The sequence below is a fragment of the Rana temporaria genome, chromosome 9 (assembly GCF_905171775.1).
Source record: "Rana temporaria chromosome 9, aRanTem1.1, whole genome shotgun sequence".
NCBI classification, from domain to species: domain Eukaryota; kingdom Metazoa; phylum Chordata; class Amphibia; order Anura; family Ranidae; genus Rana; species Rana temporaria.
This window is the reverse complement of record NC_053497.1, coordinates 107,191,669-107,219,255: the sequence shown is the minus strand read 5'-3', so window position 1 is coordinate 107,219,255 and position 27,587 is coordinate 107,191,669. Positions and strand designations below refer to the sequence as shown.

Sequence of the window (27,587 nt, the reverse complement as noted above, 5' to 3'; positions counted from 1 at the left end):
AAAAGGTGTAGCTGCTGGCTTTTAATAAACATACACTTACCTGCTCCAGCGACGCGCCGACCGGGGGCTCCGCTCCTCTCCCCCCCCCCCCTCCCGGCCGGCGTCTTCATTTCAACTGTGGGCACCCGGCCGTGACAGCTTTCGGCTTCACGGCCGGGCACCCACTGCACATGCGCGAGCGGAACTGCGCATGCGCGCGGCCCGGCGCTGTCTGATTGGACAGGAGAATGCCTTGGACCTGTGACGTGTCATATGGCGTTCGCCTACAGGGGGGGCTGCTGTAGGCGATTAAGCTTAATCGCCTAACCAGCCTCTCGGCGGAAGGAGGAAGTGGGACAGGAAGCCCCCTGTCCCCCCCCAATAAAAATTGCATGCCAAATGTGGCATGTAAGGGGGTGAGGAGTGGGATAAGCGGAAGTTCCAATTTTGGGTGGAACTCCGCTTTAAGTGGTTAATGAAGGTACAACATTTAGCAACTCGCATGGTTGATGATTAAAAGAAGCACATCTAAGTATGCAGGCATCCTGGGTAAAGCAATCCACATAGACCGTCATCCTCACTGCCGACTCTCACCGATATCAGTCTGCAATCGTGACCGGGAAGACTACCCTACAGTAGAGCAATCTGAAAAGGAGGCTTGAACCGTTTGTGGAAGGGACGACATCAATGGCAATTTTTTTTAAAAAAAAGGTCAAGGACTTCTATCTATCGTTTTTTTATGTGCACCTAATGCACATGCACAGATCTTAACCCATTCTTAGATCATCGTCCTTAGTCCCCAGTGCACATCACAGTCCCCTTCAGATCAAGATCCCCTCTTGATGAGTGTCCTCAGTTCCCTCTTTACATCATCCCCCTCCACTACTTCCACAGTAGTGTCCTCACACTTCCTTAACATCAACCCCCATTAACAGTACTGTCCTCTGCCCATATTTATATCATAATCCCACATTACTGTCCTCAATCGTCCCCCCACCTCACACGTTAGTCCTCAGCCCCTCCGCATCACTGTCCTCAGATCCCCACATTACAGTCCTCAACCTCACTCCCCACATTACATTTCTCCACTTAAATGTCCTCACCCCCCCCTCACATGACAGTCCTTGGTCCCCCTAATTTAACTTCTTCAGGCCCCTCCCACATTACAGTCCTTAGTCCCCCACTTTAATGTCTTCAGACCCCCTCACCCACATTCCAGTCCCTAGCTCCCCCATACTCCAGTCCTCAGCTCCCCCACACTCGTCCTCAGCCCCTCCCCCCACATCACTGCAATCCTAGGCATCCTCCCCCCACATTCAGTTGTTAGCTCTTCACTTCACCCCCTCACTGTCCTAACTTACACAGACAGATCGGACAGAGGAACAGCGTGTCTGGATGGGGGCAGGAGTTGCAGGGAGAGAGGCGGGACAGTTTGTGATGGAGGGCGGAGCTGCCGAGGTAACAAACAGGTGATTAGCTGCTAGGATGAAGGACGTTCCTAGCAGCCAACCACCTGTTTGATAACCTTGGGTAGCTCCGCCCTTCACCCAGAACTGTCCTGCCTCCCGCTGTTGGCTCTGTGAGGATTACAGAACGACGGCAGGGGGGAGAAAAGGCTCCTAAATAGCGGTACCGTGGCGGTCTGAATGGCAGAGTGCCACGGTCCACATTTGGCCCGCGGTCTGCCATTTAGTGATGCCTGGTCTATGTGGACAGTTTTACCCTGGATGCCTCCATACTTAGTTGTGCCGGTTTTAATCATCAAATTATCATGTGAGTTGCTAAATGTTGTACCTTCATTAAATGTAGTCATATTGCTATACTTAGAGACACCTCTCTTCTATTTTATACTCAGTTGTGACACGACGCTACTGTTATATCAAGACATCGCTTGTATATCAAGTCAAAATTTATTACAAATTTTTGCTTGTCTTGCAAAATGCTCTCAAAACAAGATACACTCAAACCAAGGTTTTACTGTATTGCATAATATTAATGATATTGCAAAACTGATGTAAGGAATGTGAAGTGTTTAATGGGGTGATCTAAGGATCAATTAATCCACTCTGCATCAGATGGGGAATTGTAACTTATACAACGTGCTGGGAAAATGTTCTATGAGCTGCATACAATACCCAGTGTAAAGACTCCATACAGAGTTCTGTCTTTTTGTTGTCTACATTCTGTCTGCTTCCCTCCCTCTAGGGTTTAAGCTGCAGATTGGCGTTGAGTGCTGGTATTAGGTTTGTGGTCTACCAGAACACCCAGATCCTTCACCTATTGATTGACCCAGTTTTACTCTCCCCAAATGAGCAGGTGTAAAGAGCTCCACATTGTGGCAGGCAGTGTACTTTTTTTGTCTGAATGTGTGTTTTAAAAAAAGCGCAGTGCAGTGCACTACCCACCATAATATGATGCCTGCACTGTGCGCAGTAAGGCTGGGAGCCATTGCTGCCTCCTTAAGTGATTTTCAGTTCAGCCCCTGGGCAGACTAATGGGAGTGGGACCGAGCCAAAGTCAGTGGATAGGCAGAGAGAGGAAAGCCACAGTCGCAGACTGCTGGTATATCAGCGACCGGGTGGCAATCAGTCTGCGGCAAAGCTGAGGTATGCTGATTTGATCCAGACTTCATGACCTCAGGTGCTTTTGGTTGCAGTGCACGCACTGCATGGTGTGTGTCTTCTTCACAGCTGAGCCTTCAGGCAGGGCAGGCCAGGCTCCTCCCACTGCAGACAACTAGGTGCCAAAAGTGGTTTGTGGTATACATATTGCAGGCAGAGATCACTCCACCTGTCGCCCAGTCAGGCAAATTGCTGCACACAGTGCATAGCTGCAGTGCAAATAATCATTTGTTTTCAATAACTGCTGCACTGTTGCTGAGCAGGATGAAATGGATTAGATTGGAGGGGAAAGAAGTTTGTCCTAAGGTTCGAAAGCTGGCCATGTCTATCATCAAGCCCAGGTACTCCACTCTATGAGACAGGTCCAGCGAGGACTTCCTCATATTGATAATCAATTAAATGGGCTGCAGAGTCCGCACTGTCAGCCGTATTTTGGATGCCAGAGATAGGGTGAAGTGATCATTTAATAAGAAAATTGTTCAGGTAACCTGCAACATGAACAAAGTGATGTGGAGGAAAGATGGGGATGTGCAAGTGGGCATCCTAAACGGAAGCCAGAAAATCCACTGAAGGGAGAGAGGCAATCTTTAGCTTGGCAGATTCCATGTGGGAACAAGTTGAGGGTTTCAGATCCATTATGGATCCCCATTTGATTTAGGAACCATAAAAAAGTTTGAATAGAAGTCTTGAAGGCATTCTTCTGTTGGTACAGGGGTAATGACTCCTTGGCACAAGAGCTGCCGGATCCGGCCATTGAAACGGGAAGAGAGGGAAGGGACTGGGAGAAGAAAGGTCTCATAGCTAGTTTGTAACCCTTGTAAATGACAGAAGAAATCCCCCTAATGTGAGAAGTGGGGGTGCTCCATCACTAAGAAGAAGCCCTGGAATCAGCCTTTTTTAAATTAAATTAAATATGTCTTACTCGAGGGCAAAGTCAAAGACCGATTTTGAAGGAAAGGTCGAAGGGGCTGTCAGTACCTGAATCTAAACCTAAGACCTCTGCTGCATCTGGTAGTAACTTCTTGCTAAGCTATGTGGGATGCTGGACAGCTCCCTGCCTGATCCCTTGGACAAACTTACTTTCTGCCTTGTTTCACGTGAACATTGAACTCCTTGTGCCTCCCATGAACTGCATATTTTAGTGATGCCTTTGTACTTTATGTTTGCCAGATTATTGTGCTCTTCTTCAAGTCATATCTTTCTTCTTGCACTTCTGCCCTCATCTTCATTACTGAACTTTGGGTTGGTCCTCGACTACGCTTCTGAGCAATTTTAACCTGTAACCATTTGTTACCAACCTTTGGCTCGTTCCTTGACTACGCTTTGGCTTGATCCCAACCGGCAACAATTTATTACATTTGGCTTGTTTACCAAATAAGCTTCTGCTTGATCCCCATCCGCTTCTGAACTCTGGCTTGCTCACCTGGTTGGGGTGATCATGAGAACTGTGACCTGATACTAGCACGCAGTGAAACCTATCTCCACCATAAGGAGGTCTAGAGGGGACCGATTAGTGCTCCGACACTGCAACTCAGGTAAGCCCACATCACTACCCCCCAGGGAAATCTGCTTGTGTATTTATCCTGCTGGTTTATACATGAACATTTCCACTACGATAGCAGCTGGCCTGCCAGCCTGACCCCTGATCTAAACAGAGGCATAGATGTGACCCCTGCTATCACTAGGGCCTGAGATTCTGCCAATAAAATCTGATTCTGTGGCAGGGAAACCCAGGACTAATGCTAATGCTGCTGTGAAGAGAGAGGAGACGGTTTTGGTGCCAAGCACTGTAGCCAGCTGTGAACACAGGAAGACCATTTATTCTGTGCCACTGGAAAAGTGCTAGGAGCTTTTTCTGCCCGGAAAGAGGAAGAGGCAGGCAAGAATAAGGCAGTGTAGGTACAGTGAGTGCAAGGACCATGCAGAAAGCTTGAAGATTCACTAGGGCACCAGCAGAGGAAGGTTGCACAATCGCAATAATCAATAGATGCCAATGCAGGTAAATGTCACCACATTTAAAATTAAACTGGTTATCTCAACCCAGCGCTGTGACCACCACAGGGCTGGTTGCTGGTAACCACTCACCCAAATATAGGGCAGACCACAGCCTTGGACCTGTAGAGTACCCTGCATCTTTCTCCACACATTGCACTATGAGCCAAGGGGGCACCTACAGCAAGATCCAGTGTAACCCAGCAACATTACAGGCTTAACTTCTTCAATCTGGTGTCAATCGGGTCGAGGTCCACCAAGACAGAACAGAGGAGTCAACCAATCAAGAAGCTGCGGAAGGAGTCACTTTTAGTGCAGCCAGGGAGCTTAATAGAAGAATCATTAGAGAAAGAGGTTCTTTCAGCAGAGAAAAGAGGTCCATCACCTAATAACATTACCAACATTTTCGTGCTAAAAAGGAAGAGGAGTACAAGGAGCCAATCAATTCATGTCCCGAGGAGCAGATTGAAAGATGAGCTTATCACTGTACTGCTTCTCCTTTCCCTGTCCAGTCACAGGCTGAAATAGGTACAGCCTAAGCTCAGATTAAAGCGGGGGTTCACCCTTAGAGGGCACTTTTCCCCCTTAGATTCCTGCTCGTTATTACTAGGGGAATCGGCTATTTATTTAAAAATAGGTGCAGTACTTACCCGTTTACGAGACGCATCCTCTCCGTCGCTTCCGGGTATGGGCTTCGGGAATGGGCGTTCCTTCTTGATTGACAGGTTTCCGAGAGGCTTCCGACGGTCGCATCCATCGCGTCACGATTTTCCGAAAGAAGCCGAACGTCGGTGCGCAGGCGCAGTATAGAGCCGCACCGACGTTCGGCTTCTTTCGGCTACGAGTGACGCGATGGATGCGACCGTCGGAAGCCTCTCGGAAGACTGTCAATCAAGAAGGAACGCCCGCTCCCGAAGACCATACCCGGAAGCGACGGAAGAAGATGCAGCTCGAAAACGGGTAAGTACTGCACCTATTTTAATACAAATAGCCGATTCCCCTAGACCGAACGAGCAGGAATCTAGGGGAAGAAAAAAATTTTTTTTAGAAATGGGTGAACTCCCGCTTTAAGTGGGTTGAATGTTGCTAGTCATGAAACTGAGGACATCTAGTGGCAAATAAAAAGTACTGTGGTTGAAATCTCTAGAATGAAAGTTAAATATTGCAGAAAAAAAATCTTTTTTATTTTGTCTCAGGTATTTATTTTTGACTTGTTAATTGTTGACTGGAGTTCTGCTTTAACATATACATAAAAATGAACCTTCATTGGGAAGGGGTGCCTTTACATTTTTCAGGTACAGAATAAAATTGCAAAAATAACAATTGCCGAAAATAAGCTGCCATTTATTGAATTCGACACAGTTTGGCTGCAAATAAAACAGTTTTGGTGTTAGTCCTGACAGAATTTCAATTTACTCTCAAAGAGAGCTTAAAACAAACCAGCCACTGGATATCTCCGAGTTTACAAATAAAGAGCATGATTCCTAGAAGGTATTTGCCAGTGTCTTATAAAGCCCACACCCCAAAGACTTCTCCTCACAAATTCCCACTTTTTATTAGTGAATTAATTTATCTGCAATGCAAACCAGTTACATCTTTTGTTTTTACACTTCATTAAACTCTGAGGTGCTGGGAATATTATAGATACTGTACTGTTATAATGTGCTTTCCCCTGACTGCATCAAATTATATGCCATATAGGCCAATAATTATCTATGCAACACGTTTCACACACCCCACTACTTTATGTGGCAAATGTTAGGAATAAACATTATTTATATATAAGAACTGTGTTTTATGTTCTAGAAGAAAACAAGAGAATAATTTCCAGTGACTTGTCCATATATTTGAAAAACCAATACTTACAGCAGGGCCAGGAGGTCCCGTGGGCCCTTCACTGCCTTTCAGTCCTGGAGAACCCTATAAAAAAAAAAAAAGATGATTAGCTTAACAGTTAGAATGAAATTAACTTTTCAGGCATAACAGGCTGCTTAGAGGCTCTTGAAAAATGCATTCCTACTCGTATAATCTGTAATCAGGCCAGAAGATATTTGTTTTTCCATTCTCCAGAAACACATTCAAACCTACAGTAAACTAACCAAGGACAGTTATACAACTCTGCTTATGTCAACCTGCCACTATACTCACAACTGGGCCTGGAAGACCACGTTCTCCAGTGAATCCTCTTAAACCAGATGGTCCATCTTTACCAGGCACACCAGCAGGGCCAGGATCTCCCTAAAAATTGAAAACAAACAAGTCAGACATTGAGGTGGAAACAAATATAGCCATCAATGTATAGCAACATGAATACTGTATATGTATTTATTAATAGCCTGTATGTACAGAATTCTTTAGTAAATGGCGATAAAAAATGAAAAACATTTATTTGACATACATAAAAAAATGGCTTGGAATTCAAGTGGTCAAAACAAGTTCATTGCTGCAGCTAGGAGGCTGGTACTTTCAGCCTTCTCCTGGCTTTACAGTGAGCATGATCTGGGTAGCAACTGTGGTAAATTATATCAGGATGACAAGTGTGAGGAGTTCAGGGAACATCCATTTGGGTCTAATAAACCCAGAAGTCATGATCATTTAGTCACTTCCAGGTTTAGAGCTGTCATTCCCTGGCTACTGTGGTTGGGGATACAGCCAATTGAGCAGGTTTGTGGTTGATTAACTGCAGAGGAAAGCAGAGGTGACATTAGGGGTCTGATAGAGAGAGCCTGTCACCTACCTACTACTACATAAGGGGCCTGTTAGACCCTTTTATGATAGGTGGTGACGATTGGTTATAATTATTTTGAAAGCTGCCTATTTGAAATTGTATTCTGCTTTTCCACAGAGCCATTTTCTGCTTGGAGAATCTAAAACTCACCTTTGATCCTTCCTTTCCTGCCATACCAGGCAAACCTTGCTCACCAGGAGGTCCAGGAGGCCCAGGATGACCTCTTTCGCCCGTGGGACCAGTCTCTCCAGTTGGACCCTTGAAAGATCCACAAAGAGAAAAAAAATAATAAGAATCATACATCCAATAAACCAGAAAAAGTTACAAAGCAAAACGGTCAAGGGATGCCTCCTTCAAAGACAGCTAAAAAGAGCTTTGGTGTAATGGATCTGGCACTACAAAGTGGCGTGCTGCCAGAACCATTAAATGGGAGGTCAATCAGCCCAGTTCCTCAGGAAAAACTTTAGGGTTCCACAGAACCCTGGTTAAGGAAGACTATTCTAAATTGTGCTCTAAATTGTACAATTTTCTCTGAGATGGGGTCAGTCAGGTACATCTGGAACACCATGTACAGTTTACAGGTAAAATCACTATGCTACTCAAACTACCACAGAAAGATCTCCAAATTGTGTGAGTGGCAGAGACAAACTACCGCAGAAAAATCTCCACATTGTGTGAGGGGCAGAGACACAAACTATCGCAGAAAAATCTCCACATTGTGTAAGGTCCAGAGAGACGAAGAAAACTACCACATACAAATCTCTGCATTGTGTGAGGGGCAGAGATACAAAGTACCGCAGAAAAGACACTAGATTGTGGGAGGGGCAGAGACACAAACTACTGCAGAAAGATCTCTGCATTGTGTGAGGGGCAGAGACATAAATTACCGCAGGAAAATCTCTGCATTGTGTGAGGGGCAGAGACACAAACTACCGCAGAAAAATCTCTGCATTGTGTTAGGGGCAGAGACAAACTATCACAGAAAAATCTACACATTATGTAAAGGGCAGAGATGCAAACTACTGTGGAGAAATCCCATTACTGTAGAAGAAGTGGAGGCACAAACCACTACAGAGAATTTTTACCATTGAAGATCGTGACATATAAGAATCTGGAAGTAATTTTAAAAAGCAATGACATCTCAGAACTGATATATTATGGAAAAATTACTCTCTAACCTGCAAAATCATATTTATGATTAAACAAACTGTGATACATTTGTATTTTTCTAAAAAGGCAAAACTTACTGACAGAGCTGGCTTCACAAGTAGCAGATCGGGTCATATGATAATCTTCTATTCTATTAGAATGAATTTATTCTTCGTCTACTCATTAATATTACAGAGAGAGCCGGGGAACAATTAAACACTAAGACTACAGTATTACATCTGATTGGAGTCTAACTTGAAGAGACCAGGTAGATGGCTGCTGATCACACACTGTCCCCTCTGAACAAGGCTGGACTGGGACAAAAATTTGGCCCTGGACTTCATCCAGACCGGCCCACTTTAATTCAATAAAATTCTGCCCCCCACCCCCGAAAAATCACGCCCACCAAAAGGCCCCTACATCCATTATTGTATATCATGAGAGGGTGAGAGAGAGGGAGGGTTGAGGGAAAGGGGGTGAGAGAGGGGGGTGAGTGTAAGAAAAAGAGAGTGAGTGTAAAAGAGAGGAGGTGAGTGTAGGACCCCTTTTTACACTAAGGCGTTTTTTAGGCGCTTTTGGGCTAAAAATAGCGCCTGTAAAGCGACTGAAAAACGCTTCTGCTGCAGTCCCAGTGTGAAAGCCTGAGTGCTTTCACACTGGAACTTGCGAGGGCATTAAAAAAAGTCCCCCAAGCAGCATCTCTCTTTTAAAAAACGGCCCACTGAGCCATCGGCCCACCGGGAAACTCCATGTAGTCCCTATGGCCAGTCCATCCTTGCCTCTGAACAAAGTTCTATGAAATCACAGTAATGTTTTATCCTTCCACTATCAAAGAGTTGCCAGCTTCCCCTGGATAATTAGAGATTCACAAAGAGATGACTTACCTGCGGGCCGACAACACCAGGGGGACCTGGGGGGCCAGTTTTTCCTTGGAAGCCCTGGTGATAGGAAGAGAGGTGGTGAGTTCAGGCAGAGAAGCAAAGAGGACATTGGTTTAACTCACCAGGTCGATGAGACCCTAAAAAGACACTAAAGCCTGATGTATAGAGCAGAGGTAGAGCAGACAAACATGTCAGGAAAGAAAGACAGGCAGAGAAACAAAGACATGCTGCACCATGCTGTTCAGAAGACTTTTACTGCTACGTTTTACCTTATGGGTGAGAAATCGCTGTTGTTACAGCAGCACCAGTTGAAATCCTGGACACCTGAGTCAGAGGTGTACTTACCGCGAACACTTTATAGTAGTGGGAAAGAATGATTCAGCTGCCAGCACAGCTGGTTTAATCTGATACAGAAAAATATGTACATATGCCCTCATGACAACTTCTATAACATTAGTTGCAGGTCTGTTGGTCAGCCTACTGTACATATTAAAGTAGGGGTTATGCTGCTCTTAAGTCATAAATCGGGTTACCCTCATGGAAGATTGGGTTTTGAATGCCAGCAGGGGTAGCCCCATGCTCCACAAGCCCAAAGGAAAAATTTAAATGCTGGTAACTTTATTTATCCAGACAACACAAGCAGAGAGTCCCCCGCCCGAAACCGCCTTCTCCTGTCATCCACAAGGCTGGGCTGGGGTACCCAAAAGAAATGAGAAATCAGGAAGAGACTTGCTGGGTTTTTTAACAGTAATTTTCAGTGAGTGTTATCCATAGAACTTATCCCATTCATGTAGGAACTGAGCTTTGTGGGTAATGATGAAACTGCTAATTTCAGGAGTAGTAACATACACTGATAAATTGAATTAAGTTCTTAAATCAGCTTTGAACTTCAATAGTAGTGTGATAGATTCAAAAAGTTAGTATTAGATTCTCATTTTAACCCTTCCTAATCATATTTTATAGCACAAGTGGCCTCTGATCAATAATATGTTCCTGACTGCTCAGTTTATTCAGAAAAAAATATGTTTTATTAGAAAACATATTTTTGCCAAGACAATGAGAAGAACAGAGAATGGTAATAATTGTGACAAACGCAAATAGACATACCTCATTCTACGCCGACATACAGGGCTGCGTATGAGCACAAACACAAGACAAAGCCATACAGCGTGGGCGCGATACAGCCTCAGCCATCCGGCCAAAGATGCCAAAATCTCTTGCTCAACCGGCCGGCGGCCAGTGCTTAAAATTCTGAAGCAGCATATTACTAAAAATGCCAGCGGTTTGCATTTAAATAACCAATAAAGATTTTCCACTGACAGCAGTGTGAGGACATGGAGTATTACAAGCATGATGTATGTAATGTAATATGGTGAATTACCATGAGTCATATGTTTAAAAAGTGACTCTGTACAGGATATTGTACAGTAAAGTTTCCGTGTAAAATCGTTCTCCAGAAGGAGGCTGTTTAGTTATTTACAGTTCAATAACTTCTACAGGAGACCTGAAGTCTGTACAGGATATTGTACAGTAAAGTTTCCGTGACTCCCTGAGTCTTTATCTGAAATCAGAAAAGTAGCAGTAGGCTGGCGACTAGGGCAAGAGATCTCAGAGATATTCATATAAATGAATAGGTGACTGTGGCAACACCCTTCTTACTAGCACTGCAGATTTAACAGGCGTTAGACCACAGACAGTCCCTGTACACTATATGGTGAGAACTGTAAACCACTGAACAGCACCCTTACAAAATGTAAAAGCTTCCTAGAGCAGGAACCGAGCATTCAATGAAATGAACTTCCTCAAGTCTGTAAATGGTCATTGAGGCAACCTACACAATAATGGACCAATAAGGAGGTTCAGAAGGCAGCAGAATCATTCCAAAGCTTGACCAATATCTCTGGATCTACTGATAGTTTCTGATGAAGGTAACATCAGCCTATGTAATTTTTTCATCAGTTACTCAGTTGTAATAAGCCGTCTTTGTGGCAGATTCACTTTAAGCAGGAAAAACATACATCAGTGTATTTCCACTTGGAAATTCTAATTTGCAAGAACAGAAAGTTTGCAGAAGCCAGTCATCTGATGAATCAGAGAACATCCAAATCCCAACAGCCACATTTACTCAGGCAAGCCATGTTATGTTCATTCTAATGCTGGAAATTCCATCTACATCAAAATATTAATTTATAGATTAAATCAACATGACATTTGTGTTAAATTAAATGACACTTTGATAACTGTGACACATCCCCTTCTTCACACCCATATGTGCCCACTAGTGCAAACATACTGTGCCGCATTTACCAAAGTATCTGACACTAGAACTGTCCACCTTGCCTACAGCAAATAATGATGTACAAACTTGCTGGACAACAGTTTGAACCTGATTAGTGCTGTGGGTCAACACAGACAGGTCTCGCTGCCAATACTGTCATAAATGAGATCCACACTGTCAGGATAAGATTAAAGCAATTTTCCACTATATTCACTGGCAGAAGGCATTGCATCTTCTGTTAATGGATACATTGATATTCTTGCACCAAGTGCACTGATAACTAGTTGATTGTGTCTGTATATGACCCTCATGAAGCATCATTACTCTGACCCAGCCAGAATAAGCAGGGGGATTGCTTTAGACCCCTCCATATAGCCGAACAGACACCAACCGAAAGGTAAAAGCATGGCGACATCTCCTCGTCTACAGGGAATGGTCAAGAGTAATCACGCATCCAACTGATGTCAGATGTAAGGATGCACTCCACCGTCACCGTCTACTCACAGTTTCACCTCTCTGTCCAGGGTGGCCAGGAAGTCCATCTTTCCCTGCCGGACCCTAAAGAGAATAATTAATATCATCAGTCTCCGTTATCAAAAATGATTTAGTAACAGGTCTGCAGTGGCAAAGAAATATGATGATGATATAAATATACAGTATGAGTGAATGCAGATAAAGTGGAGTGAATTGCTATCTATCAATCAGGAGTTGTTGGTGGGGAACCATAAGTCACATTTTTCATTGCATTTCTAGGAATTAGCGCAGAGTGGCCTATCAACTGGATCTGCCCTGCGCATAGGGAACTTCAGATTTACTTATTGTTATTTGGAATACAGGTTGCTGAAGAGAGTTCACTCATAAAACCAAGTGGACATTAGCATTATTTTCATAGTTGCTCTCAGTTAATCTTAGCATACATTTCATTGACTGCTGTGGAAACCATCTTAGTTTTCTTTCCTTAAAGTGTAACTCTGACCAGGTTATGATAATTTAAATATTTGCAGATTCTCAACACGCAGCAAATAAGCTTCAAGAGAATACCTCACTTATCTCTGTAGCTGCAGGCACTGTGGGGCAATTTATTGTCAAATTTCACAGCAGAAGTATTGAAATAATTATAATCCTTCTCTCAGCAGTAACTCAACCCTGTTTCCCCACTCCCAGCTGTGACACAGCAGCCTTCTTCCAGCTTTCTAATCTAAACACAGAGCATGTACTCTGGGAGAGGGGAGCAAAATGCTGAGGCTAGACTTGGACAACTTCAGGGTTTCTCTTATGAAATTTGTGGCTGAATTACTCCACATTGCCTGAAGCTACAGAAGTCAATGAGAACATGTTTTAAAGTTAATTTATTGCTTGTTGATACGTGAATGTTCAAAGCCTGGCCAAAGGTTCTTTGGGGCACCCAAAAGTAAAGTTACAATCTCTGATCAATTCCCTGTAATGAACTTCAAATTATTTTTAATAAATAATTTCCTACATACCAAAAATGCTTTTGCATACTACATTGTAGCAACTTGCCATTTCAAGAAATGATTCTGAACAGGATGGCTAGTATGGCAGAGGTATGCAAACTGGCTAGAAGTAGAAAATGTATGGCTTTGTAGCTCGTGATGGGGTAGGGAAGATCAATCTCAAAAGAAACATTGCTGCCCAGTATAACAATTTGGGAAGAGATGCAAGTCAAGAAGAAAGGACATGGATGGGTGGACACTCAGTAAGACCTGCTCTTTCTCGTTCCTGTTAATAAGATGTCAAACTCTTGGGCATTGTTTGGTCTACAAGGGATTCACTGAAGGTTCAGTGGCCCTTATGAAGCTATGAAGAAGCACTAAGGCATAGTGCGAAACGTCAGCTTTTCTTTTGTTGTGCTGTTTTTTGCTGTGGCATGTTATTTTGTGATTTTTAATTAAAGGAGGAGTTTTTTTGGAGTGCGGCTGTCCCAGCTTTTTTCCTTCATCCTAACCGGCCCTTATGAAGGAGTGACAGTTTTACTGCAGAGCACACACAATGTTATGGGACCCACTTATATTACACATTTTATTTCAGCTATGTTGGGTGTTCTACTTTTAATATTTGCAGTTCACAGTCAATGTGTAAGAAGAAAATGGTCTACTTACAGGGGGGCCCTTCGGTCCAGGAAATCCAGTGGGTCCTTGAGGTCCGGGTGGTCCCTGTGGTAACATGGGATTAGAGTTAAATCGGAACTAAATTATTTTACCAGTTTCAACAATAAATGAAATGTCCCTGGTTGTTACATGCATTTGCAGTGCTAATTTTTAAAGCCAAAACTAGTCACAGGCAGGCTATTGTTTTACCAAACTACAGACAATGCATTATGGCAGAACATGCCGAGCAATATACAAGGTTGTTGGCAGTTATAAGCTGGACTCATACGCAAATAAAATCACTCTAAAGCATGGTTTTGTCTTGCACAATGTAGCAGCCATTTAGAAGCATGGTAGGGCAATGGAACAAATATGTTAATGCAAAAATGTGTACTATGCAAAACTCAGCATCTTCGCCATTGGCATAAATGTTTTCAATTGGAGCTCAAACTGCAAATTCTAACTTATTTAAAACATATTCTGACAACACAAAAAGCAGGTAATCCGCAGAGTTATGCTTTACCATGGCACCATGCTGCCATGGCAAATGCCAGATCTACACTACATCTGGCATGTTTATAAGTTCTAACCGGCCTGACAGCTCGACCGGACTGAGCCATGCAATTGGGGTTCTACCTTCCCTTAATAAAGTGCTACAAAATGGCTTCTCTGGTGCCGCCCCCTTTGCTTTCAGGCTCTTGCCATTGTCCAGGCCACATATTACATATGAACAGATAGTTTGAGGGGCCTGTCATCAAATTGGGGGTAGAAGTAATGTCTCTCCTCTTTGTTCGATCTTGTATTAATGATACACATAAAACATTACATGACATTTCATATTACCATGTGTACCAGCACTGTTTCATGAGCATGAAATTCAAAGACCAATGGTTTAGGAAAAGAGTGCTTTGATACTTTTTTTATGAATGAAGTCCGAACTCCAAGGAAGGTGCATTTCTATAGAACCCCTAAATTCATTATGTTTTGTTGCACCGTTGTTCTGGAGCCCCCGATTGTTTATGTGTCAGTGTTCTAGGATCCCTAAGTGTCAGTGTGTCATTCTTCTGCAAACCCCCTAGTGTCAGTGTCTGCGTTCTAGAACAGTGTTTCTCAACTCCAGTCCTCAAGGCGCACCAACAGGTCATGTTTTCAGGATTTCCCTCAGATGAAATGGCTGTGGTAATTACTAAGGCAGTGAAACTGATTAAATCACCTGTGCAAAATAATGGAAAGACTGAAAACATGACCTGTTGGGGCGCCTTGAGGACTGGAGTTGAGAAACACTGTTCTAGAATCCCACAAGTTTGAATGTGTCACTATCTTGGGATCCCTAAGTGTCAGTGTGTAATTTTTCAGGGACCAATGTGTGTTTTTCACTGTTCAGGAAACTCCAAGCATCAGGGGGTCAGTGTTCTGGCATCCCCAAGTGTTCGTGTGTCACTGTTCTTGGATCCCTGAGTGTCAATATGTTTCTGTTCTGGGATACCCAAGTGTCAGTGTGTCTGCTCTGAGCTCTTCAATTGTCTGTGTTCTAACGTCCATCGTCAATGTGTCATTGCTCTGTTATCCTTCAAGTGTCAATGTATCATGGTGTTGGAGATCCCCAAGGGTCAGTGTGTCACTAGTCTGAAATTCCCCCAAATCCCAGTGAACCTGTGTTCTGGGAGCCCAGAGTGTCAGCGGGTCATTGTTCTTGGATCCTTCAAATGCTACTGTATCATTGTTCCAGGACACAGTAAGAAGCTGTTTCCAGATATGGGGGGGGGGGGGTCTTTTAACTCTACTGCAGTTTAAGATTACAAACAATTATGTGGAAAAATTTACGAATAATGTAGTGAAAACTTTTTGCTTATTGGATAAAAATATAATTCTATTTCTGCATTGCTGTGCTACACCAACTGTTGTTTACCATAGAAACCTTCCTAACTATTCGCAGGTCAGTAGCTGAACTATAGAAATGAGGACTCTGGGGGAGTAGAAAGGGAAAGTGATGCCAATGGCAAGAATCTTACCTTCGATCTATCTCCTAGAACGGGTAAAAGATCATGAGTGCTATCTGTTCTGGCATTGCTAGATATGATTAACTAGTTTACAATCCAGTAGCATGTGTACAATAACTTATCTGTGCATTTGTACAGTCCCCTTTTATGTGCTGTATGTCAGTTCCTTCTCCCCTCTCTGCGTGCGTTGCCCTCATTTGCCTCTGAATAATGGATGTGTGCACCTCAGTGGCTGTACAGACAGGACAACAGCTAGAAAGAACAAACTGGACTATAATGATAAGCTTTCTGTTCCTATGGGTCTTTGTTATCCAAACCAGCACATATAGGAAATGTTCACTTCCCTCAGCCCTTCATGGGCTAACACCACTAAGTGTATCTTCTGGGCTGCTCTAAAGACAAGAAGTATCCAAACTATCCACAAACATCTCTGCAACTTTCCTGTGTCACTGCAAAGAATGTGTTATATGTTTCTGTCATTTAAAGTTTCATCTTACAAATGCTAACAAAGTGTGTCTGTTGCTTGCTATGTGGCATAGTTTTGTTTTTTAATAACATTTCAGTATAAAGAATGTTTTTACTAAGGTTACAGAAACATGGAGGGATGACATTATAACATTATCGAATCATCACAGCCCTGTGCTGTAGCTCAGAACATACTTTAAAAACATAGAACATTGTTTGCCCATGTGCAAATAAAAATTTAACACAACCATTTGGACTGCAACATACAGTATAAGCTTCAGCAGTACTGTGATGTTAGCACACCAAAAATGGCTGTATGAGTAAAACGTTGTCATTTTCTATAGTACCAGGTTTTAACATCCATAGCTTCATATACCTGTCTACGGCAATAAACCATCTTAAAGCCTTCTAAATATTAATGCATTGTGTGCCTTGCGCTATAAACATTCATAATTAGGAGAACTAAATTCCAGCAGCTGAGATATAGTTTTATATAGGCCATATACTGTATGCTGGAGAATAAAGAGGAAGTAAACCCCTCTCCCCTAAAAACGGGGGAAAAAATAACCTGCAAGGTAAAGGCATAATGAGCTAGTATGCATAGCATACTAGCTCATTATGCGACACTTACCTGAGATTGCAGCCCCCCCAAAGTCCTCCTTGTCCCCCTCCGCCGCCATGTCACCTCCCCCGCCGCCATGTTGCCTCGCATCTCCTTTCCGTTATCGGCGCTGTGATTGGCCTGAGCGGCGATTACTTCACTCCCGCGCATGTGCACGGGACATAGACATCGGTGCCTGTCATTTTAGTAAATATCTCCTAAACCGTGCAGGTTTAGGAGATATTTCTTGCACCTACAGGTTAGGCTTACCTATAGGTGCAAGATGTGTGGTTGCGTTTACAACCACTTTAACACTGCATCAATACAAACTATGATATAAAAGCTGTTTTACTTGCTGTTCATACTTAAAGAGGAACTGCAGTCTGATTACATAATTTGTATTAAAAACATCTTTGCCATTCTGAAGCTTCCCTCCAACCACTTTGCATATTATTTTATATATACTGTGATTCTGTACTTGCCAAATGTGCTGCAGAAATCTCCCTCCACTGAGTCTGGCTGCAATAAATTTAACTGTGGGCAGCTGAAGCTGCTGCCTGTTCACTTCCTGGATTTACACAGACACACACCTTCAGCTCTGCAGCTCTCATCGGCTCTCTTATGACTCACCCCCCCTCCCTTCCTGGCAAACTCGCACAAGAGTGAGAGAGAGAGAGAGAGAGCTGTGCATGATGTCATAACCCTGGTTTTTTTCCAGACAAGAAACAGGAAGTGGGCTGTATAAGGTATTTACTGGCAGAAAAATATATGTTTTACTAGCCAAAGTTAAAACAACAAGGCCAGAAGATTTAATAGATGGAAAGATTAAAAAAATGACTGAAGTTCCACTTTAATCAGTCACCATGGGATTCATTTTCTGTATGTTGCAAAAAAACTGGTTGATGCTGCTGCTGTTCTCTGTCTCCCCATCCTATCCATGTCCCCAATGCAGTTGAGTATTTTGCACAGCATTGTTGACAGCTAGTGTACATGCTTAATTTCCAGTGTATTTCTACCCTGATCTCTCACAGGACCCCCGGTGACCTCTAGTGGAGCCCTAGGGATCGGGAAAGCTTCAGTTGACAAAGTTTGGTCCAGGGAATAGTCTGTAGTTGAGTTTACCTTTCTAGCTGACATGTTCCCCTATGATGTATTAGCATGTTTAGGAGATACAAGTGTACATTTTTGTTCTGCAGAAAAAAAAAATCACTAAATGGTGAGATTATTATTAATTTTCTAAACAACCAATGTCGAATGAATCAATGTCATCTGGGTACGACCATTCTAGTTATTGTTTTCCTATGTTGCAGATTCACCTCCCAGTGTGACGTGTGTTACTGCTTAAGCATCTATGAGATCTTACCCTTTCACCAGGAGGACCAGCTGGGCCATCCCCTCCAGAATTACCCTATAAGACAGAGAGAATCATTAGCATTTCATTGTCATGGTATAATATCTATTTTAAAGCCTAATAAAATATTTTAGTTAAGATCCTTTTTAAGGGCTACTTAACATTAATACTTTTTGTAGATAAAGTTTGGTTTAGTGAGCTTTTACCACCTATATAACTAAAGATTAGAGATCAGCCCTAAATACCTAGAGATGTTACACACTGTCATTAATCAGCGTTTCCATAAATTCTATAGACATTGCTCTTTAGGTTTAAAACTAAGGGATCTATTTATTAAGGGAGCTGTTCACACAGCCCCACACACTCGCAAAGCATTCCCTGACTTAAGAAAAACAATCAGCAAAGTATTTAGCCTATTGCCAGATCTGACTGCCCCAAATGCTAACTGGCCCCTGCAAGATCCTTCAAGGCCCATTATATTTTCTATTAATTGTCTCACAAGCTGAACACAGAAAAAGTTAAAGGAGGTATTCTTGAACTCTCCAAAATGAATGGCCAATTTGTAGGCTGAAGGGCAAATTATTTTACTACACAGTGCACAATATTCTTACCTTGGGGCCTGACTTTCCTGTTGTACCCCTTGGACCTCTTTCACCACGTGGACCCTGAAGATAAAACATATAGATTGGTACTGTTGGACTGATACCACACACAATCATAAGCTTACGATCGAATCTATGAAAAAGGGATGTAGCTTACCGTTGGACCTCGTTGCCCCCTTGGACCTGGTTTGCCAGGGGTTCCCTGAGGGAGAGAGAGGCACACTGATATAACAAGAAGTCATGTGAAGCAAATTACATAAAACCAAAGAGATTAGAATATTTTTGTTTTATCTGAAATAGTATTTAAATGATTGTCATCTACTGCATAGTGTATGCGCACAAACACACATACACAGTATATGAAAATATACACTGGCAAAGATATACTCCGACATACTGCTTGATACTCTTGCTGCGGTCAATCAAGGACAGACTTTGGAGAATCTTAAATCCAACAGCCTCTCTTGTGTGAACATCTTTTCAAGACATTTGCTAGTCTCCCAGGAATAATATTAAATCAGTGACATTCAATAGTAATTCCTGATGGGTTTTCCTAGCTCAGCGCATTACTATATATTGGATTTATGCTGTCACATTTTGCTAGCCGAGGTCCGTAGGACAGAAAATGTATGTAAAATTCTCTGTTCAGAAACTAAGAATGGAACTTGGTAGATGACAGAGGAATAATTCTGCCTACTTACAGTACAAAATATACATTGCTATTAAGCTTAAGTTTACTTAAGTGTGGACTTAGTAGGAGTAAGTCTTTATTTTAATAGTTCAGCATGTGGTCTTGTGGCCTTAGCTGAACTCCCATGATGCTTGCCTAGCCCATAACACGGACAGTAGGTACGGTTAAAATACATCCAGAAATCGGAAGCACCAGTTGGGCTTCTATGTCAAGCAGATCAAAAGAAAAAAACTTTTATGTGATCTCCAGTAAAGCTGATCAGGTAAAAATATTATTTTAGTGTAATGAAACTACAGCATTAGCATTGCAGAGAAAAACATGACCATTCTTAGTTCAGTTAAGCAAAAAATGCATTTACTTCACCTAAATTGTAAACATAATGACAGTTTGTTTAAATCACAAAGAAGTCCAACACCTTGAAAAACTTGTGATTGTTTTGCGGCCCTACATTTCCTACCGTGCAATACAGACGAGAAATAAAAAATAGGAAACACAGGGAGGCATCGCTGACTTACTCTTGTGCCTTTCTCGCCATTCGCTCCAGGAAATCCTGGGAATCCGATGGAACCCTTTGTACAACAACAGAACAAGAAATTATTTGCAGCTTAAAAGATAAAACCAGCCTCAGTACACAGCACAATGCTGAGAAAGGTTTCATAGGTGATTTAGATACAGACCAGAAACACAGAACCTTGGTGGGTAAATAAACAATTCACTATTGTTTGATTTTACCATATAAAACTACAATCCTGGCACACATACTAGGAACTAGATTAGCGTATTTATGCGCATATACCTTTATCAGCCAACCAGCTTTCATAATTTTACAGGAGGATGACTCCAAATCGCTTGTCATGAGTTAGTGCACTTTGTCATTAAAAAAAAAAAAAAAGTGTACCAAATTACAGAGAATATACAAAAACTATTTTTTTAAGTATAACCCCTGCTAAAACAGTTGTTTTAAAACTATGGATGAAGTGGGGGAGAACTAGATCCTCTGTTAGTTTTTTTTTTTCTTTTTTTTGCTGATAGATGTTTTACTGGGACAGAAGTGAGGGAAAATCTTCCCAGCCACAGTTATTAAAAGAGAAGTATGGACTTTAAAAAATATAACATTTAATTTATACTCTAGGTGCATACAACTTTGATCCAATGCTGCGTCTGTCCCCAGCCAGCTCTTTAGTGAGAACTGAGCGATTAGCAGTGTTTGACCTCCCCTCCGCTCTGAGCTGAGTGCTGTGAATGTCAGACACCTCTCTCTGACCCTCCAGTGCTCACTGGAGCATCCGGCTGTGAGTGGGGCGGGAGATGCTGGCTCAGGCTCTCAGTGGATCGCTAAGAGGCTAAGCCAGCTGCCTTCAGCCTCCTGTTGGCTTAAAACAGGTTGCAGGAGTGCAGAACTAAGTGCACTCCTGTGACCTACAGGAGAAGCTAAAATAGCTTTGGTTGTACTTCTTTAATAGAACTTGACAGATGATATAATCCTTTCCAACACCATCCAAAACTAAAAATAAAGCTTTGGTTGGAGTTCCACTTTGATGGTATTTAGGAACATTTTGATGCTGGTATTACAGACAGCTGTGGCACCATTTTTGAGGTGTGCAAATATACCTTTGGACCTTGTCTTCCTGGGTATCCGGGCAATCCTGGAACACCAAGTTTTCCCTGTAAAGGACAAACATGAGTTAAATCACCTATATTTTGGAGTCCATTGTTTGCAATAAAATGAGTGGATGAAATATCATTCCAAACCTGAAAACACATACACATTTATGACTAAGTCAAATTGTTTTTTTTTACAACTCTCTTCGGCAAACAGAATACAGTAGAGACTGTGGTGCCCATCCACTCGTGTCAGACGCTTCACTGGCATTTACTCCTATGGGTTCCCTTCTGAATTAGCAGTCAATATATTCCCAAAATGGAGATTTCAAATGACAGAATACTTTACCAGCTTTTCTCTGAGTAGCATCACATTGGTAAATAACTCATGCACATTGTCATATGTCTGATATTGTATGCTGAACTGTTCTTGCAAGCATCAGAAATGTCTGCACCTAGATCATCAGCAGAAAAAGGACTCTTGCCTTCGACTGGCCATGCACTAATAGAATTTCAATAAAAAAATAGTTTTCTGCAACATTCGTTCTATTTTCTAATAAAATAGTGTGGTAAATTCTGTTTTTTGAAATTTAAAGGAGCAGGATTGAAATTTTTTTCTTGAACAGAAGAACAGAAGAAAAGCGCTATGAGCAGGAAGTGAATAAGCGATGGATCTCTACCTCTGAAGTTCTCATTATAATGCAACTATGAGGAGCAAATGCATACTTCAAAAGTCCTGCCAATAGTGAAAGGGGAGTGTGCGTGTGATCCAATTATTGTATCAACGTTTCTCCTCAGGACTGTGCCTTTATAAAAGGGGCAGAAAATGCAGAATAACATTTGTAGTTAACCATAATTCGTTTTTTAAACTCTAAAATGTGTATTTCAGAATTAAAGTGTTACTAAACCCAGGACTCTGCATTCACTATATCTGGTCTCCCACAGTACACAGAACATGGAAATGTAATTATTTTACTAAATATAAACTGCCATATACCTTTTCTCATTAGCAGTATATCATGATTCTATTAGTGTCTGTTTAAAGCTTGTAGGAGGAGTTTATATTCTACTCTGACTGTCCTAGGAGACTACAGGACACGTGACCATCTGTCTGAACAGTGCCGATTGGCCCTGTGCTGATCACATGCACCCTCCTAAGAAAAGAAAAAAACTCTCTAGTAATACACACCAAACTGAGCATGTGCAGTGTGACTCCAAAGGCTCTGTATTATCAGGAGATAGATTGGGGACAGCGGAAGAAGGGGCAGATCAGAAAAGATAGGCTCAAACTGCCTTTTTACACAATGCGGAGGATTAACGCCTTAGGTTCCACAGTGTATATGCATTCTGGTTATACTCAGACGGATTTTACTGTTGTGGGTCTAGTAACACTTTAACTCTAATGCCGCGTACACACGATCATTTTTCGGCATGTAGAAAAAACAAAGTTTTTCCAACTTCATCATTAAAACGACGTTGCCCACACACCATCGTTTTTTAAAAATGCTCTAGCAAAGCGTGGTGACATACAACACATACGACGGCACTATAAAGGGGAAGTTCCATGTGGATGGCGCCACCCTTGGGGCTGCTTTAGCCGATTCCGTGTTAGTAAAAGATGATTCGCGCTTTTCTGTCTGTTACAGCGTGATGAATGTGCTTACTCCATTAGGAATGGTAGTTTTACCAGAACGAGCGCTCCCGTCTCATAACTTGCTTCTGAGCATGCGCAGGTTTTTAACGTCGTTTTAGCCCACACATGATCATTTTTTACAACCCGAAAAATGACATCATTTAAAACGTCGTTAAAAAATGCAGCATGTTCGAAAAAAAATGTTGTCGTTTTTCAGAACCCGAAAAATGATGTGAAGCCCACACACGATCATTTTAAATTACATTTTTTTAAAACAACGTTTTTTTATGCAGAAAAATGATCGTGTGTACGTGGCATTATTATTGTTACTAAATTGTATGTTACATAAAAAAAAAAAAATTCCTGTGTGTGTGTGTTCACATGTGTATTTTATAAATTATAGCCTCTCTATCATTTTTATGTACTTATTTCATCTGAAAAACCTAATTGATCCTGCCAGTCCCCCCCAAACCCCCCGTCCCCGTCCCCGTCCCCACCTCTTTTTAAAACTGACCACACAAAAGGATAGAAGCTGATCTGATCTGTGCTTGCGTGGTTAGTTTTCATCTTTTGGCTGCCAATTCAAAGGTGCAGGCACACAGCATGTTTGTATTGGGTACCACACCCCTCACCCAAACACAGCCTGCCTCTGCCACGCACCCTTTCCCAATCACAGGCTGCATCTTGAACATGCCCTCTGCTCACACATAGTATCTTGCCTCACATTGAACAGACTATGTAATTGGAGAAATCTTCTTATTTCCAGTTGTGTCTCCAAGACACGGACACAAAAATCGGACAGGGTTTTTAAGCATTTCCAACTCTGTCCTTACTATGGATATACTTTAAATACACTTTCTTGTGGTGTTCTGGTTCCTGTTCCTTGTTTTTTGACAAATTACCAGGCTAGTCCTAATTGCAAATGTTGCAGAATATTCTGGACTGCTCAATGTTGGGGCAAGTCTCTTTTACCTTCCCTGAGTTAATATCGCTAGTGCAAACTTCTGCTTGATGGATGGTTGTACTCAGAAGATGCAATTTCTAGCCATATTTGCCACAGTAGCATCCTCCAACTACTGCATCGTGACTAGAGCAAGCCTTACTGAGCATTGCACTGACAGTACACATGAAAAACAGTTTATAGCATAAAAATCTCCCCATTGACATAAAAGTAGTACGTAAACAACTCCATATCCACATTAACAATCGGATTTTCTTCTGGAGTTACAAGACAGAAGAAAATGCAAATATCCTATCACTGCTATAATTGCACGTTTTTCTGCACTCGTCTAGCTGTCAGAAGAAAAGCGCTATGAGCAGGAAGTGAATAAGCGATGGATCTCTACCTCTGAAGTTCTCATTATAATGCAACTATGAGGAGCAAATGCATACTTCAAAAATCCTGCCAAATAGTGAAAGGGGAGTGTGCGTGTGAGCCAATTATTGTATCAACGTTTCTCCTCAGGTCTGTGTTCTGCGCCAGGCATATGTTAGCCAGAGAAAATATTTTTAATGATGTGTTAAGAGATTCACCTTGTCTTCCCACCATTATCTACATACATGCAATTATAACATTTCCCTCCATCTCTCTGACACTCCTCAACCCCTCCACTCGTTTGTCAGAAGATTTTAAGCTTGGTACAGCTTATCTGATTTAAAGGAACAAAAGCAATTATTAGGACTTTAATATAAAAAAAGTTGTATAACCTCATCCTCTGACCTCTAAAAAAAGAAACATTGAACCCTTGCAAATGCCATTGCCCTCATGTTTGACAGAGGAAGGGGTAGAACAATGACCGTCTACAGAATTATGACATATGGCATTCATTTTCCATGTTAACCTAAAGGGCCACTCAAGCTGAACAACTAAATATACAGTCGAAACACATATGCTGGCGATGTCTTATGCAGCAGAAGGTTTGTATAGTAATGTATATAACCCCTCTTCACTTCTACAGTATGTGGCTGCATAATATAGGATCCGTGACAACACAAGACCAGTGCAATGCCTCTGCTATCTGCTCTTTAACTATTCATGAATTTCCCAGCACCACCTTTCACCTTGAAGGGCAGCCACGCTCTACTACAAGCCCCATTTTCAAATAATCATAATGGCTGAAATACGATGTAATGACTGCTGAATCAACATAACCCCCCAAAGCTTCTCAAAAGACCTTACCTTTTCACCTGCTGGACCTAGTGGGCCATTTTCTCCATTAGGACCACCGCGCCCCTTTGGACCCTCAGGGCCGTCTTCACCTCTGGGACCAGATGCACCAAGTTCCCCCTAGTGACAAACACACACAAATATATATATATATATATACATAGTTAAATGAATATATCGTAAAGAGGCAGTTTATAGTCAGCGTCTGCCTTTATGCTAAGGGATGGCAATGTGATGATTAACAATAACTGCAATCAGACACCACTCCCTGGTGACACAATACTAGTGAAAAAATGTATAAAACATGTGGGTTGTATTCATACACTTTTGTAAAAATGAACACTCAATCAGCATTGATCAATAATATAACGGTGATCCTTTTTCCACCGTTTCAAGTGTTGCAAGCATGGGGAGCCCCACTGCAAGGGTAACTGGAGTTCGGCTTTAAGTGAATAACCACATTTCATTCAGATATTAATGCCAGATAATTTTTAGATCTTCGTCCCTGCTGTGGGAACCACATAAGGGAGTATCACCTACCCTGCTGTAAATCAAAGGAAAAAGAAAGAACAGGTGGGATTTCCTCGCAGTAACTACAGCTAGAGCTGGAAATGTTGCCACTAAAGGCCCAGACAAATAAAATACATACAAATGTGTAATTAAGGCTCCATTCACACCCAAGCGTACTGCAGTGACACCTGCTGCACTGTGTTTTTGGAGCAGTACCATTTATTTAAATGAGCCTCCCTCCACTCCAAAAACCGCCAAAGAAGCTTGTGTACCAAAATTTGGCACAGACACGTTTGTGACAAAACATGCTGAACTCATGGAAAATTGCACCGCGTTTGGGGTGCCATTAAGAAATAATGGAATCTCAAACGCATCCTGTGTTTTACCGTGATGCTGCCGGCAATTCCAGTACCCTCAGTTGTGAATGGAGCCTTAGGCCGCGTACACACGATCGGTTAAACCGATGAGAACGGTCTGATGGATCGTTTTCATTGGTCTAAACCGGGGATATGCAATTAGTGGACCTCCAGCTGTTACAGAACTACAATTCCCATGAGGCATAGCAAGACTCTGACAGCCACAAGTATGCCACAAGTATGACACCCAGAGTCAGAGGCATGATGGGACTTAGTTTTGCAGCTGGAGGTCCGCTAATTGCAGATCCCTGGTCTAAACCGATCGTGTGTGGGCCCCATCGGTTATTTATCCATAGGTTAAAAAAAAGCAATCTTGTTTTAAATTTAACCGATGGATACCTAACCGATAGAAAAAAAACGATCGTTTGTAGGCACGTCCATCAAGTCGACGCATGCTTGGAAGCATTTAACTTCGTTTTTTTCAGCACGTCGTTGTGTTTTACGTCACCAGAAACACTCAACAAGAAAAATCCCATTCATTTCAATGGTTCCTGCTCACACTTAAGCATTTTGTCACCTATAGCAAAATGCCTGTCGCTCAAAAAAAGTATGAACTACTTTTCAGACAGATTTGAGCATTTTTGTCCCTATAGACTTTAATGGAAAATGACTAAACAGTGAGAAATGTGCATTTTTTCTGGTGTTTTCAGCTCAAACAGCAGCTTCCTTCAATTTTTTTAGCATCACTCCACACTTTACACAGGTTTCTATTGGCCACAGCAAAAACACCTAAATGAAAAACGCCTGAAAAAGCCTATAATATTTGCAAATCTGCAAAAAAAAAAGCTCAAAAACGCCTAAAAAAACACTTGAAAAAATGCCTGAAAATGCTCAGCTCAAGTGTAAATGTAGCCTAAAGTTAGGTAAAATAAAATTAATTCTTTACAAAACACAGATGAGCTTTATTGATCTCCACAACTCAGCATGACATTTAAAAGAGAAATAAATCATGATTTTTAAATTGCCCAGGTGACTTCCTGTGATTGGAAGGTCTTTAAACAGGATGATAATTAAATCTGCATTTTCACCATTTAATTGTTGGTGTCTGTCTGTGCAACTAATACACAAAATAACTAATTGCAAGAGCAAGTGGTGCGATATTACCATTGATTCTGCCAAGTCAATTAACATCCCTATGCAGTGCACAGGTTAAGGTGAGTTATCCGGTAATTAATTTATTGATTGCACCGTTAGACAGGTTGTGAGCTCACAAGTAAGGCAAATGCTGGTCTGTACTCTTTACTATTAAGTGAACCTTTCATGACCGATTCAGGGACTAAAGACACTGATGACCTGTCTGAAAATGCTAGCGGTCTCTGGTCTAAAAACAAAATGAATTTGGATTTGTAGAAGGCTGAAGCTATTAGGTACTTTTTTGAGTTAAGAACACAAAAGGGGTTATTTACCAAAGGCAAATCCACTTTGCACTACAAGTGCACTTGAAATTGCACTGAAATTGCACTTGGAAGTGCAGTCGCTGTATATCCGAGGGGAATATGCAAGGAAAATAAAAAACAGCATTTTAGCTTGCATATGATTGGATGATAAAATCAGCAGAGCTTCCCCTCATTTCAGATCTACCCCTCAGATTTACAGCGACTGCACTTCTAAGTGCAATTTCAAGTGCACTTTGCCCTTGGAGTTTGCACTTGTAGTGCAAAGTGGATTTGCCTTTCGTAAATAACCCCCAAAACGCAAATAGAGTTTTCCTTTTCAAACCCGGTGTTTAGTTTCACTTTAAATTCTCTATCCAAATAAAGGAAAAATCTGAGATAAAAAAAAAACAAAGGTTTTTTAAGCAGTTTGGAAAATC

At 41.9% G+C, this 27,587-nt stretch overlaps 1 protein-coding gene across 2 annotated transcripts in view; it reads right to left on the bottom strand.

The window, feature by feature from the left end:
- Positions 1–27,587, bottom strand: part of COL5A1 (collagen type V alpha 1 chain) — a 255,317-nt gene that overhangs the window by 71,161 nt on the left and 156,569 nt on the right. For both annotated transcript variants that reach the window (XM_040324092.1, XM_040324091.1), the window contains exons 30-41: positions 24,861–24,968; positions 21,058–21,111; positions 19,962–20,015; positions 18,913–18,957; positions 18,765–18,818; positions 18,166–18,210; positions 13,749–13,802; positions 12,133–12,186; positions 9,354–9,407; positions 7,471–7,578; positions 6,741–6,830; positions 6,459–6,512 (exon numbers count right to left, since the gene is read on the bottom strand). In XM_040324092.1, coding sequence (XP_040180026.1) covers positions 6,459–6,512; positions 6,741–6,830; positions 7,471–7,578; positions 9,354–9,407; positions 12,133–12,186; positions 13,749–13,802; positions 18,166–18,210; positions 18,765–18,818; positions 18,913–18,957; positions 19,962–20,015; positions 21,058–21,111; positions 24,861–24,968 — 774 coding nt within the window. The remainder of the gene's footprint in view (positions 1–6,458; positions 6,513–6,740; positions 6,831–7,470; positions 7,579–9,353; positions 9,408–12,132; positions 12,187–13,748; positions 13,803–18,165; positions 18,211–18,764; positions 18,819–18,912; positions 18,958–19,961; positions 20,016–21,057; positions 21,112–24,860; positions 24,969–27,587) is intronic.